The 15,140-nt window shown below is 40.1% G+C and overlaps 1 protein-coding gene across 2 annotated transcripts in view; it reads left to right on the top strand.

The window, feature by feature from the left end:
• The window catches only part of ift172 (intraflagellar transport 172), a 42,593-nt gene extending 32,103 nt beyond the window's left edge, over positions 1–10,490 (top strand). The window contains exons 32-47 of one of the 2 annotated variants that reach the window (XM_031861519.1): positions 53–233; positions 379–488; positions 1,987–2,116; positions 4,067–4,165; positions 4,278–4,387; positions 4,981–5,044; positions 5,307–5,393; positions 5,601–5,717; positions 6,088–6,198; positions 6,360–6,479; positions 6,904–6,999; positions 7,615–7,674; positions 7,784–7,882; positions 8,545–8,698; positions 8,805–8,896; positions 9,753–10,490. In XM_031861519.1, the coding sequence (XP_031717379.1) occupies positions 53–233; positions 379–488; positions 1,987–2,116; positions 4,067–4,165; positions 4,278–4,387; positions 4,981–5,044; positions 5,307–5,393; positions 5,601–5,717; positions 6,088–6,198; positions 6,360–6,479; positions 6,904–6,999; positions 7,615–7,674; positions 7,784–7,882; positions 8,545–8,698; positions 8,805–8,896; positions 9,753–9,842 (1,720 nt within the window). In that variant the 3' untranslated portion in view covers positions 9,843–10,490. The remainder of the gene's footprint in view (positions 1–52; positions 234–378; positions 489–1,986; positions 2,117–4,066; positions 4,166–4,277; positions 4,388–4,980; positions 5,045–5,306; positions 5,394–5,600; positions 5,718–6,087; positions 6,199–6,359; positions 6,480–6,903; positions 7,000–7,614; positions 7,675–7,783; positions 7,883–8,544; positions 8,699–8,804; positions 8,897–9,752) is intronic. The other variant, XM_031861520.1, reaches the window with a different exon arrangement.
• The last annotated feature ends 4,650 nt before the right edge of the window (positions 10,491–15,140 follow it).

The raw sequence follows: 15,140 nt of genomic DNA, 5'->3' as shown, positions 1-15,140 counted from the left end.
ATATATATATATTTATATATTTTGCCGTGTTTGTGCATGTGAACTGCTCCAGGTATGTCCACAACAAGGACTGGGCCAGTGCGCAGCGGGTGGCTGAGGGCCACGATCCAGAGACTGTTTCTGAGATCCTGGTCGGCCAAGCCAAGTTCTGCTTTGAACAGAAAGATTTCCAGAAGGCTGAAGCCTTCCTGCTCCGAGCCCAGAGACCCGAACTCGCTGTTAAATATTACAAGGTAGCTGGCTTCAGAATAAAAAAAAATTAAAAAAAGAGTTGTAAAATGTTGTAAAGAAATAGAATTTCTTACTCATAGACTTTAACCATCCAGCTTTTGGTCAGTTATTCTTTTATTCATTCCATATTTGTCGTTGGTTTATCAGGGTGCGGACTTGTGGAGTGATGCCATGCGGATCTGTAAGGAGTATCTCCCCAACAAGCTCTCCATGCTCCAAGAGGAGTACGAGCAGGAGACCTCCAAGAAGGGAATCCGGTGAGATTTAGAGCAAAACACATAAGAAATCAATGGGCCTCATTGTCATTTACTTCCTCGTAGTCCAGGGAGCCAAAAACTGCAAGAAACAATAAAAAAATCACTGAAGCTATATCTGTAGTTATAGTTACAACATTAGCAACAGCAGATACCAAAAGCCTTGTTAACAGGACTTGTAATTATAGATAGGTGGTTTAGTATTTGTAGGACACTATTTCAGGAGCTTAAATTAGATTTTGTTGACCTTTCATGTCGTTATGTTAGTAAGAAACCTCTTAAAAGCCAGAGGGAAACCACAAACCCCACTATGAACATTGCACAGGCTCCCCCCATAGTATAATCTATGCACAAAGAGTCAGTTTGATGCTTTATTAAAACACAGCTCATGTATTATCCCACATCGGGACTACCAACGAGGAAAAGCTCGTTAGCCAGCGGACCAGCAGCGCGCAGCTCTCGTCCTCCTCCCGTCGCTTCTCCCTCTTTAATGACTTGTGGGAGGAAACATCAAAAGTTACCAATGGAAACGAGCGAGGAAGTGAGAAAACACTGAATTATTGCTGCAGAGTTTACAGCTCGGGCTCCAGATAAGTGCAAGGCTTCACAGGCATCTGCAAACCATGATCAAATTGTAGTTTGACGCCTTTTATAAGAAATGTAATAAGGCCGAGAAAAAGAGAGAGATGACGAACAAGAAACAAGGGGGGGGGGATAGATATCCTTCATGATTCAAAAGGGTGAACTGTGGATATTATTTCTGTGAGTCTGCCCTCTTTGAAAGAGTGTTCTGTTAAATAACAAATATTCTGCCTTATAGCTACAGCGGGAACGCTAAAAAGACCCTGTTTCTTGTCGGGAAACATTGAGGTTGTAGACCTGATCGATCTGAGAGGTATCGAATGTTCGTGGCACGCAAACAGCGTACATTGAAATAATCCTGCTACTTAAAAACAATTTTTAACATTTTAATGTTTCATTCATCATCATCATCATCTTCTGTTTTCCTTTGTCTTTCTTAATTTCTTGCGAGTTGGACTCAAATCACGGAAAAGGTGATTCTCTGTTTCGCTGTGCGCAAATATCAGAGCAGTGAAATTTAATGTTACAATCTGTGAGGGCCCCGTTTCGTTCTCCTGGGCGGCACCGATAGCCATAAGTTGTAATTGAAGGTGCGTTTTCAGGTAAGCTTAGGTAGAAAATTTCACGGGTTCGGGAGGGCGGGTCGAAAAGTGACAGAGCAGCGATAGCCTTAGGCTTAATGACTTCTTTGTTACCTCATTCTGTGATGTATAAAAATATTCAAGATTATTACTTTAAGTCAAAGCAAGAGGCCTTTTTTGTCGCTAATTGGCCCAAATATCAAGAGTCTATCATTCGGAGATTCTAATATGTTTAATAATGCATCGTTGCTTATTTGGCGTTAATTTGAATCTCGAAAAATGAACCTCAAATGGAATGCATTCGTTTGTGACTCTGTGTGTTTGTTTGTTTGGTTCAGGGGAGTGGAGGGCCTGCTGGAACAGGCCAGGGAGTGGGAGCAGTCAGGTGAACACTCCCGGGCCGTGGAGTGTTATCTGAAGGTGAAGGACGACGCCAACACTGCCCTGATGGAGAAGAGCTGGATGAAGGTAAAAGGTCCAGTCAGCACAAATACAGTTCCCTTTACTGGCATATACAGTATAGGGCTGAGCATTAATCGGTATATACTTTGAGAATCGATTAATAGTTTAAGACAGTGGTTCCAAACCTGAAGGTAAATCGGTGGGGTCGTCAAATAATTGACAGCACAAGAGAAAAATATATAAACCACTGAAAATGATATTATCTACGGACAAATTTAATTTCAATTTAAAGGGCCACAAGCCAGAAATGTTGTGCAGCATCGGTTTAGGTTATTTATCACGCACACTTTATCAACCATTATCTGGATTATTTGATGCTATTTCCTCTGTTTTATAATATATTGTTAACTGCATATATTTAGACTGTTGGTCAGACAAAAAAATGCAATCTGAAAATGGGAAATTGTGACATTTTTCATAATGTTTTGACAATATATTGCCTCAATGATTCATTGATTGAACATAAAGAAATATTGAAAATTAAATAATTATTCCCTGCAGCTCCGATTTAAAGATATTGAAAATTAAACCACAGTTCCATAGAAGTCTTATAGAAAAAAGAAAACGAATGAGTCTTAATTATAGAAAACAATACAGGAAGTCTTTCTCTAAAATATTTGACACGGTATATATCGCCACACTATGCTCAACACTGCTGTACTCTTTCTGCTGTGTGCAGTCAACTTCTCCATGTTTATAATGACTGCTACATCTAATCTGAGAATGTAACTTGTATTATTACATTTTTGGTTGCCTCAGAATAAAATGAGGACTACAAAAAACGAAAAACAAAAATGTGTCCACAACAGAAGCATCTGAGCATTTTAATTTCAACTATTAGCTGCTCTCATATTCAACATAGTAGCAGATGGATGATAGGAGAGATGCATTATGGGAGCTAACATGATGGTTGTGGAAGGTGAAAAGGCCACCGTGTCACCAACGATCAATAGATTCCCTTGTTATTGACTAGAGTGCTATGGGTATCAGAATATTGAAAAGAAGGTCATGGGTCTCATAGGTCAATAGTTTTTTTTTTTTTCTCCTCATGGAGTTTGGTTAACCAGTGTGAGTAAAGGAAACAAAGATGGCGTGTGCTCGGTGTGTGTTTGGTGTCCCGGTGGGGTTTGAGGTTTGGGGTCAACACAATCAATATGTGGCTTCCTGTGGAAAGACTGAATATGAAGATTAGATTTTATTTTTTTATGAATGTTGTTTAACCAAACCAAAATTACAAACATTCGCCAGTTCCAGCTTTTCTCATTTGTTTTTTTATTATTTTAAATTTAAAATGTTTGGGTTTTTGGACCGTTGATTGTGCAAAACAAGAGCTTTGAAGTCGCCTTCTGGTCACCACTTCAGAAAAAAAAAGTAATAAGTCAAGCTGTAGAAAATGAAAATTGTCTTTACGTACAGACGCAAATGTTCAGTGGATTGATTCATCTAAAAACACAAATGAGGGATTAATCGTTCGTAAAAATATCAGCTCTATCAGATATATTACAATAACGGCTTCTTGTCATTTTACATGTTTCTACCGTTGTACTGCAAAGCCTTTTTAAGACGCATGCTGAGAAATTAGTACTTTTAATACCAATCAGAGTTGGATATCTTTTTTTCTTTTTTCGTGGTAATTATACTACTTATTGACAAATGATGCAGTGTTAATGTAGTAGTTTTTACAGATGATACATGATGCACATTTTACATTTGATTATGTTTATAGTCGTCTTGACATCTTATAACCCCACAATATTAGGCAGATGCAGAGAGACAGAGTACCTCAGGTTAGAATGAATATTTCTTTTGCGTTTGGATTTATACTTTTGAAATACTGATATTAATCTACATACCTAGACATACTCTGGTCAACAAAGGCCATTTTTGTGTCCTACAAGTGTGTGTTTTATGCGTTTGTGTGTGTGTGTGTGTGTGTGTGTGTGTGTGTGTATCCAGGCGGCAGAGTTGTCCATCAAGTTCCTCAACGGCGATCGAGCGGTGGAGGTGATCCAGGTGGTCGGGCCACGACTCACACAGCTGAGGAAGTACAACGCTGTGAGTGAACGCGCAATCACGCCTTATCTCGTTCGGATGAGTCAGTTTCAGCTTTTAGTGTTTTCAATTTGCCCAATTTCTCTCCTGTTGTGTTGGCGTTCTCGTGCTCAAGGCTGCTGAGCTCTACCTAAACATGAACCTCATCAAAGAGGCGATCGATGTCTTCATTGAGGGCGAGGAGTGGAACAAAGCCAAGAGAGTCGCCAAGGAGCTGGAGCCCAGGTTTAAAGACACAGACACGTACAGTACATCAATGGTGTAAAAGTAACCAAGTACATTAACTCAAGTAGTATTTACATGTTCTCCTACTTTATACTTCTACTCCACCACATTTCAGAGGCAGATATTGTACTTTTGACTCCACTGCATTTGTTAAATAAGGAAACAAAAGTGCGCAATGGTTGACGCACTTCCTTTGTGTCACGAGTGGAGCTTTCATTCTCCCAGGAGATCCCAACCTGGAGGCAGACAGAATTGCAAAGTGATTATAGCGAGTGCAGGGAACCAATCTAAATGGTGTCATTATTCTATAGCCACTACATCGTGCAATCGTGTCCTACATGATGAGAAGTTAAAGCGACAAAACGTGTGTATTGCCACTTTAAGATCAATATCTCAGAGTACTTCTTCTACATACTTGTATAAAGCATATTTCTTCACAAGCACACTTGTGTGTGTATTTTCAATGTGATACCACCTCGCTTAAACGATCGTCTTAAAAAACCCACCTCCTAAAAATACGTGGAAATTGTCTCCGGCTGAGAATAACTGGAATGTCTTTACCCTGTATCTCATTCCCCTGATCTCTTTGGCAGATACGAGGACTATGTGGACCAGAAATACAAGGAGCACCTTAAGAACCAAGGCAAAGTTGACTCTGTACGTACGACTACACACTCTGTTACACACCGGATCCAACGAGTACGATTTTGTTGAGGAAGTATTGCCGCATTATCACTTTAATGCTGTAAGTTTGGGCCTGATTGGGACAAAATCCGCTGTCAGCAAAATAGAAGACATTCTTTACTCGCTCATCATATTGCACAGGAAACGAACCAATCTGAAATATGTTTAAAAGAACAGAAAAGTGTGTTGTGTGTGTTGATTATTTTAAATTGTTTGTGTTTGGTGTGTCTCATAGCTGGTGGGCGTGGATGTCATGGCAGCTCTGGACATGTATGCAGAGAGAGGCCAGTGGGAGAAATGTCTGGAGACGGCATCTAAACAGGTACTGAATGCACAATCTACCTGACTCTTAAAGGTTTACATTACAGATGTTGCATTTAGTTAAAATAAAGAAATGCTCACTGTAACCAAACCTTCCATTAAGTAGTTAAACTGGATGTATGTAAAGTTGTCCGTGAATAAAAGAAAAACACACAACAACATCAACAGTAGTAGCCAGTGTTCCTCATCATCCCTGTCATTTTGTCAGAACTTTAAGATCCTCCATAAGTACGTTGCTCTGTACGCTACACACCTCATCAAGGAGGCGGATGCTCCGAAGGCTCTGCAGCTCTACGTACAGCACGGAGCGCCACCCAACCCTCAGGTACAGTACACGCACACGTAGCTCCGATAGAGGGCTCCTAATGAGCTATGTGAGAAAAACATACCTCATTAGGTATGTTTTTCTCACACTTCCTGTTTTGCAGCCTGAATATCTTAACACCTGGATTCAGTGATGTTCTGGAAACACACCTTGAGGGTTTCTCTCGCGAAACATAAGCCTCAGTCAATGCTGCCAGTTTACTGTGTTTACACACAAAGTCTTCCTTTTCAGACTTTGACTTCTTTATTAGAGCTACGGCCTCAACATCAAATGTCAGGCATCTCTGGTTTCCTGTATACTTATCTTATGATACAAGCAAAAAGCATCAATGGAAGGTCCCACCAACAACTTTAGTTTTTCCTACTCCCAGAACTTTAACATCTACAAGCGCCTGTTCCTGGACCTGATTAACCTCCCCGACACTGATGGACCGGAGTCTTACCGGATGTGGGCCGACCTCCGCAATTTCCTCCTGCAGCTGGTAAATGACAACAGAATGAAAATAACTTCCCTCCAAATTCCGTGATGTGAATTTCCTGATTTTTCCACAACTGTTCCTTTTACTGTAATCTCCCTTTTTGTGATGCCTGTGTTGTGTGTGTGTGTGTGTGTGTGTGTGTGTGTGTGTGTGTGTGATTTCAGTGTGAGAACATGTCCCGGTCGGCCGAGGCCAACTCTCCAGCTCATGAAGACTTTGAGCAGATGCTGCTGATCGCTCACTACTACGCCACGCGATCTGCCACCAAAGGAGTCGCGCAGCTGGTACGCGAACCACAGAAGGCTTTATTTATTTTAAGTAATAGATTTTGGGCCTAAATTGGAGTTAAATTCACGACTGCACGACCACATTTGATCGTAATAGTCTGCTTTCCATCTTGAATGTTTTTTTTTGTCGTGTTGTTGGATGTTTTTCTTGTGTTCGTCGTCTTGTGCGTGTTCAGGGTTCAAAACCAACTGGTGCATATTTATAATATTGGCAGTCTTTGTCTACGAATGTCTTTTATAAAAAAATTTTAAACAACGAAATTCCAATATGTTGTACCGTTCCAAAACAAGCTTAAACCTCTGAAAGATGCTTTATCGGTTTTTAAACCAGAGCTTAACTCTCTACTTTCTTCCTCCGCTGTTTGACAGCTGACTTGTTTCAGTGCTGATTTTGAAAACAAAAGCTTCTCTCCCTCTGCAGGTCAGTCTTCCAGCCAAGCTGTCCGTGTCTCTGCTGCGTCACACTGAGCTCGTTCCTGCAGACAAGGCTTTCTACGAAGCCGGCCTGGCCTGCAGGGTGAGTCCACCGATGAGAGAGGAACACTAGTCCTTCCACTTTCGGATAAAGTCTCTGTGCTCTGTGCTAAATGCTCTCTTCAGTTCAGTTCTAGTGTTGGTCACGGCCTGAAAATGTTCCTCCTACCTGGTTTGTCATTTCCTTAAGTAATGTACTTGAGCACAGGTTTGAGGGACTTTTACTTTACTTGAGTATTTTCATTTAATGCAACTTTATACTTCTACTCCGCTATATGACAGAGACGTCCTTTTTTACGCCACCAAATTTATCTGACATCAAGTACATTCTGCTCGTAATGCTTCCATACTTTTACTGAGGTAAGGTTTTGAATGCAGGACTTTTTATTGTAGTGGAGCATTTCACCGCTGCTGAAATGAATAAATCCACTCTGCTACAATCCTATAAATGGACAAACTGGTCAAATTCCCAGATATCCTGCAAATTCCCTTAAAAATACTCCCCGACTTCCCATCACAAAGGTGCAAAATATATATTCACCACCTGACTGATCAGTTTTGAAAACCTAGGAATAACATGAAATATCTTTATTCCTCTGACTGACGCATGAACATGTGTACCAGATTAACTTTGCATCACTTTTTTCTAACCTGGCAGGCTGTTGGCTGGGAGAACATGGCCTTCATCTTCCTCAATCACTTCCTGGATCTGTGCGATGTGAGTAAACAGTCGCAGCTCAACTGCAGGACAAATCCTTCCCAACGTTATTAGACAGTGTGACCATGGATCAGGCTTCTGTGTTAACTGGGACCATTTCTGTCTCCAGGCGGTAGACGAGGGGACGCTGGACGCTCTGGACCACTCCGACTTCCTGGACACCGACATTCCCTTCGAGGTTCCAGTTCCCACCAAACTCTGTGTCACCGTAAGACATCCGTCCACCAAACGCACGCCGAGACATCCCACTGGACACGCTGTGGTCAGACGGATAAATGGTTATGAATCAGATCTGGGGAAAGATTGTGATCAATGGAGCTTGCACTTCTATAGCGTATTTTTCGACATGAATGTAAGGGTCGTGTAAATTCCCAAAAATATGACCTTGTTGGGCAGCCGTAAATGATGCAGGACGCTGTTTTATTATGAGTGGATAACAATAATTTACATCTCCCGTCCCGTAGTGTAACACAGAACATACATTCATGCATGGAAGTCATTTTCCTCCAAATGAGTATCAGCTGCTGTACGTCTGTGAGCACAAACTTAAGAGAGAAACGATATTCTATTCTAAAATGAATCGAAACACGTAAGTAAACATAACATACTTATGACATAACGGCCTGTGCACCTGTGGAACGTTGATTACTCCTGTTAAAGAGTCCTCTTCAAGTCCAAGTTTGTTCTCAGTTTAAAAATCTTACTTTATGGTCTTATTATATACATGTTTAATCATTTTTAATAACTTTGAACTACTGTTCAACATAAAAACATGTTTTTTCATCTCACACTACGTGTTTAATTAATGTTTGTGTGTGTGTGTGTGTGTGTGTGTGTGTGTGTGTGTGTGTGTGTGTGTGTGTGTTTCAGGACGCCCAGCGGGAGCAGATCCGTGACTGGGTGCTGATGGTCTCCATGGACAATCGGTTGGAGCAGGTTCTGCCTCGTGACGAGAGGAACTCGTATGAAGCCTCGCTGGTGGCCGCCAACACCGGCCTCCGCTCTCTGCCCTGTGTCCTCACCGGTAACACACACGCACACACACACACACACACACACACACACACACACACACACACACACGCGCGCACAGAGTATAGTCCCTCACTCTGTGCTGTTCCTTCCTCCAGGCTACCCGGTGCTGAGAGATAAGATGGAGTTCTCGTCCGTGGGGAAAGTAGCCGTCAAGAAAGACTGGAACAAATTCCTCATGACCACAAAGGTGAGACACAAACAAAGTCCGGTCGTGGAATGTAACCAAGTCCGCTGACTCAAATACTGTGCTTAAATTGGAGGTACTTGTACTTAACAGTCTTTTCTTTTCATGAGACTCTCTGCTTTCACTCCACCACAAATTATTTAACAACTTCAGTTGATTTACAAATGTTGAATATGATGTTTTCGGTATAAATTAAACTACATATACGCAAGTACAACTGAAACGATTAGTCTATTTTGTAATCGTTCAAGTTATATTTCATGTCGAAACATTTCATGTTTCCCGCCTCTCAAATGTGCAGATTTCCTTATAATAATTGTAATGTGTTATTAATGTTGATGTTTGGGCTTTTTGGTCGGACTAAACAAGCATTGTGAAGGGGACACGTTGGGCTCTGGGTAATTGTGACGACATCTCTCACTAGTTTCACAAACCAAACAATCGATAAATGGAGAAAATAATCAGCAGATTTATCCATAATGAAAAATAATCATTCGTTAATAGTTCAAAGTGAGCTCCACCTCAACCAACTACAATAGTAAATTCCTGCTTTTGCATTAAGGCATGAGTAATCGTACTCTAATGATATAATATACGACAGTATAACAGTCACAGGGGACTCTACTTTAGATCTTTTAAGTACATTTTCCTGATTATATTTAGAAGATTTGAAAAAGGAATCCGAGTTGTCTGACGTCTCACTAACAAAACTCATTTCACTGGGTTTCATCATCTCTATCAACATTAGCGATTTTATGTGAATCAGCAGAGTCGACTAATCTCACGTCTGCAGCAGTGGCGGCGTGTGTTGAATCCGTTTTGTCATTGGTTGTTGTTTGTGTCCATCTTCTCCATGCAGACCACTCACAGTTCAGAGTGTCAGGACGTCCTCAAGTTCATCAGCCAGTGGTGTGGCGGCCTGCCGGCGTCTGGATTCTCCTTCCAGTGACACACACACACACACACACACACACACACACACACACACACACACACACACACACACACTGCTATTTCTCGTTCTGTTACACTCTTCCATTTTTGCTGCAAGATTGCCAGAACTTTCTCCTCTCCGTTGCTCCAGAAACCAAACCCTTATTTGAAGAAAAAATGACTAGCCACCATCTAAATATTTATTTATTAAACTTTTCATATATATTTTCTGTAAATATGGCGGTCATAATGCTGTTTCAAAAACTTCTCGGCACTTCCAGGTATGTAGTTTCAGACTACATACCTGGAAGTGCCGATGTAGAATTTAAGTCACATGTGAAGCAATTTAAATCTTTTAAAAAATGACCAGAATCAGCCTTAAAATCAGCCACATGTTCTAATATGAGAGATATGTTGTAACTGACAATGTTAACTCGCGCTTAGGACGATGAGCCCACACACATTAGCTGAAATGTTTCTCTGAACACGACCTCGATCCATTAATACTTCCTTATTTCCTGTCTGTGGCGCTCAGCTCCAAGCCCATTGGTTCCCGCTGAAGAATACAATCGTTTCAAACGAGAGGAAATCGTGCATTTGTTGGGGACTATTTTCAGCGGCGGATTAATCCACATTTGTTGAGTATTTGGGGCAGCAGGACGGTGTATGTTGGAATGAGTCAATAAACTACAGTGTGTGTGTTCATGGTGATGAAGGAACATGTCACCCAGTGCAACAGTGTGGCTCATTGATGTGTTTTTAATAGTTTTTCGGGAACAGCGGAGCTCTTTTTCCCCCCGTCATCGTTACGAGGAGGACAGGACACACAAACCCACTCACTTCCTTGCGCTCACACTTTATTTTCGCCGTCCACTTTATCCTGAGCCGTCACCATGACAACACATTCCTCCACTCGGCTGTATCTTTTCCTCTCATCAGAAGGACTTCCTCTCAGGATGGCATCGCTGAATACAAGCCAAAGCTTTTCTGTCAGATTTGAACAAAATAGCTTCAAGCAGATGTTTACGATACTTTGATATGTTCGACTGACAGTTAGAGGGACTATTTAATGACTGCTTTTTCTCTGTGTGTGTGCTTAAGAAGCGGTATCTCTGGCAATGCCTTTATTGTGTCTTTGATATGGAATGTATTTTGTTTATTGAAGTTAAATAAAAGATAGTTTTCAAGCATTTTGCCAGTGCAGGTTTTAATCCCTTTTCATTGTGTCGCGTTTGCTCATTTTGTGGTGTTTGCTCAGATGGTAACGCAGTTGTTAGTACGTCAAGAAACTGAAAGCTGCAATCTCGAAGATGTCTGTTTCGTTTTCTTTGGCGACACCTATGGCGATAAATGGTAATGCAGGTGTGTGTTTTCAGATCTCACTTCCCAGAGAGCACCGGTAATGTCGCCACAGACCGCCAGTTCGTAATCCTGCAAATGCAACGGCTTTCAGTGGGCAATAGGCTCGATCACCTTTCTGTCACCTCATTCGTGAATACAGAGTCACTTAAAATTATTATTTCATTTGAATGGAGATTTTCCAGATTGTGACTTTCAGTGATATTTGAAGTCTAATTTCTTTACATCAAGCCCTGTAAGAAAGGTAATGATAAATCATTCCCTCAAATCACTGATTTATTCCTCAAATTACATAGCCTGTCCTGAAAATACTAATCTATGCACTCAGGATATTTATTTAATTTCCACAATTTAGTTATCTATACCATTGAAGTAAAAACAGGAATACCAGTTAGGACATATACAAAACTTTTTTTGGGGCGGGGGGGGTTGTCTTTTTATTAACTAACTTATTACAATATTACATCATTTATACAGCATGTGAAACAAAGCTTTTCTGTCTTTTTTTTTTGCACAGTTCAGTCACACTGTACTTTGAGCTAAACGCTAACATGCTGGTGTTTACCAGGTATCATTTTGGCATGTTTACCATCGTAGTTTAGCATGTTAGCATGCTAACACCTGCTGATTGGCACTAAAAAGAAGAAAACAGCTGAGGCTGACGGGAAGGTCGTATTTGATCAAGTTAATAGACTAAATGTCCACACTGGTTTATGGGGATGACCAATAAATGTAAAATATAGACAGAAGGTTTTTAAGACACTTTACGGGGAAAAAAAAAAAGATTCAGACTCAAATTCTATTTGTGTTTATTTGTGCAGTACAAATACAATGAAATAAGTCAGTACAGAAGGAAATAATTGCATCTGAGTCAAACATAAAAACAGCAACAACATTACTTTATTTATAAATTCCCAAAAAATCTTTTTGGGAATTCAAACAATCTAAAAAACTAAATGAAGCCCTGTCTTTGTGGTTGTACATATATACACACATATATATATATATATATACAGCCGCCTCCTTTCCCAGCAGAGGTACTGTACATCCGCAATCAATAGAACAGCCTGTGTGTTTGGGGAAAACACATTAGTAAGTGATAACTCCGGAGATTTGCTGCTGTGCTGCTGGCTCCATGTCTCATACTCACCTACACTGTTCCAGCTGAGAATAGACCGTTTACTGAAGTCAGCCCACAGATGAGTGTTTTATATCCACACTCACATTACTGCAGACATGCTGAGACATCTATCACAGGAGAACGTATTAAAGTACAGTTATTGTATTCGGAAGAAGGTGATGAATATCATCTCAGGAGGCGTCTGGACTCATGACTCTTTTTTCAACAAATTAAGGTGAAGAATATCCCTCTGAATCCAATTATGCGTTTAGATCTACTCTTTTATTCTTATTCTCAGTATTGGTTGGCTTCATCTGCATTATGATTCATGTGAATTTATCATCTCACTGGCACTGAAGCAATGAAGAAGAATGTGTTATTTTCTACATTAAACGTGCATTATTCTACGTATAAGGCCCCCTGTAGACCTGTTAATATGAATATCATCATCTGTACTCAAACTGTACACATTGTTTTGTACATAATCCTCACTTTTTAAAAATGTGTTATGTCCATGCTTTTCTTAAAGTTATATTTATGCGACTGAACTATGGTGAGGATGTTTATGTTACCCTTAAAGCTCTAGCTGCGCTCCAGTGTTGCTGCTAATCTAACATCTAGCATCTTAGCGCTGAAATGAATCGGAGCGATGAGGTCCACTCGACCTGCGTGTCAGACCGTCCTGTGAGTCTGGCCCCTCTTGAAGTACTACAAATAGAGGGTTTCTTGTGATTTGGGAGGCTGATCCGGGGAGGGTGATGCAAGTGAGATGCAAGCGAGCGGAAACATGAACAACGATGGTGAATGAAGCAACATTTTATGCTTTGACAGGGAATAAGAGATTTTATATTTCTTAGTGATAAGAATAAAAGTAGCTTTGTGTAACTAATGGAGTTCCAGATTCATGTATGACACCTGGATTGCCTCATTGTAAAAGGCAATCTATTGTGCAATAAGAAAAATGTCAAACCGTAGAGATCACTACAGTTGTTCACATCACAAACGAATAGTACATAAAGTTTTTGTCCTATATTCCTGGACGTATTAGCTATGACATCAGCCAACCAAGCACAGTACTGTTTCTACTGAAGTTTCTATTGCAATTTTCCTTTGGGTTTACACTCTGTGCAGTATCTGTCTGCAGTGATGGGATTTAGAAGTATTACAGCGTAAAGATACTGTTACCAGTAAAAATACTAAATTTAAAACGTTACTTAAGTAAAAGTGTAAGTATTAGCATAAAAAAAGTAAAATTATGTCATTATGTCCCCCATCATTGTAATGCTAATGTTTCATAATCAATATTATCATCATTGTAACATCACTATTCATTTTTGTAGCTGGTAATGGTGGAGCTAATTTCAACTTAATTTTGTGTAAACATTTTAATCCGAAAAGTAACTAAAGCTACCACATAAATTTAGTGCAGTAAAAAGTACAATATTTCCTTTATTTTAAGTATAAAGCTGCTTAAAATGGACACACTCACTTAAGTACAAGTACACCAAAAGTGTGCTTAAGTACAGTACCACAGTGAATGCACTTAAGTGTTCCACGGCTACTTAAAGGTAAATGTGCGCACACAAATATCTCTTAATCTTAATATCTTCTTAAATATAAAATAATTCCCAAAATTTCCAAGACACACTTTAAAAAAAATATGTACTGTGAAGATCCAAATTTCTTACATACACTAAAAATATCACTATATTTTTTTAAGAGAGGAGCTGGGACTTTTTTTAGGAGAATCTTTTGGAGTTTTTCGAGCACCGTCTAGTGGCCACTAGCGGTACTGCATCACGCGCATTCTGAGTTACAAAACAGCCCAGAAATGTGTTGATGAGTTGGAAAAGCTCCTGGGGTTTTATTCATATTTCAGCTGAGAATGGTGGGTCTTCGATGTGGGCACCAGAGGCAGTCTTGCACTATCTGCTCAGTGAGTTCAGTGTTGATTTCCAGGCCACTCTCTTGGCATTCACCGCGTGCCTTAATTGTATGGACATTTAAATCAAGGTCCGCTGTGAACACGAGGAGAGATGACCCATAATCCCCCCCCCCCATCACCTTGTCCTGTTTGACTCATTTTTTTGCCTTCAACCAATTCCACTCAATCCCCCTTTTCTCCCAACACCGCTCAATCCTACTTTATCCCTTTATATGTTCAGCTTCGCTCGGCTTTGTTCGCTTCTTTCTCCTTCTCTGTATCCCTCACAACCGTTTTCTCAACCTCAAAGTTGTTGTTGTCATGTATGGCATACTTTATTTATGTTTACTATCAAAAGCACAGAGGGACATAGATTATGTTAAAAAAAAAACAAAAAAAAAAAAAGAGGAAATGTTCCAAACCTATTTAATGCATTTTCTTATGAAGAACATAATAAATGAATGTCACTATATCAAGCTCGAATATTTCTTATGGACTCTTACAGCCTGTGTTTTCTGCGTTATGTGTGTATTGGTTATATTTTTGCATGAATGTTTGCTAAAGTGATGAATACCACACTGATTATTCATCATGACTATGTACTCATAAAATGCACACAGACTAATTAATCCTACCAAAGATGTACATCATGTATGCTGACTACATGAAAGAAGTACACCGACTATAACATCTAAGACGACGTTGATGCTGATTATACTGCATATTGTGATTCTACTGACGAGTACATTATGTATTAAGATGCTTCTGCTGCAGACCAAAGACAGACAAGCAGCTCAGCAGACTTTTAGATGCTGTAACAGTCTATAGGTGTGAGTGTGATTGTAGATGTCATCAATGGGTGTCCTGCTGACCTCCACAAAACAGGTTACATGCTGGGACAGATTCGAGAC

The sequence above is a fragment of the Anarrhichthys ocellatus genome, unplaced genomic scaffold, assembly GCF_004355925.1.
Source record: "Anarrhichthys ocellatus isolate YVR2014 unplaced genomic scaffold, GSC_Weel_1.0 scaffold25, whole genome shotgun sequence".
Taxonomy (NCBI): domain Eukaryota; kingdom Metazoa; phylum Chordata; class Actinopteri; order Perciformes; family Anarhichadidae; genus Anarrhichthys; species Anarrhichthys ocellatus.
The sequence above is the reverse complement of the archived record's forward strand: the minus strand, read 5'-3'. Positions and strand labels throughout refer to the sequence as shown.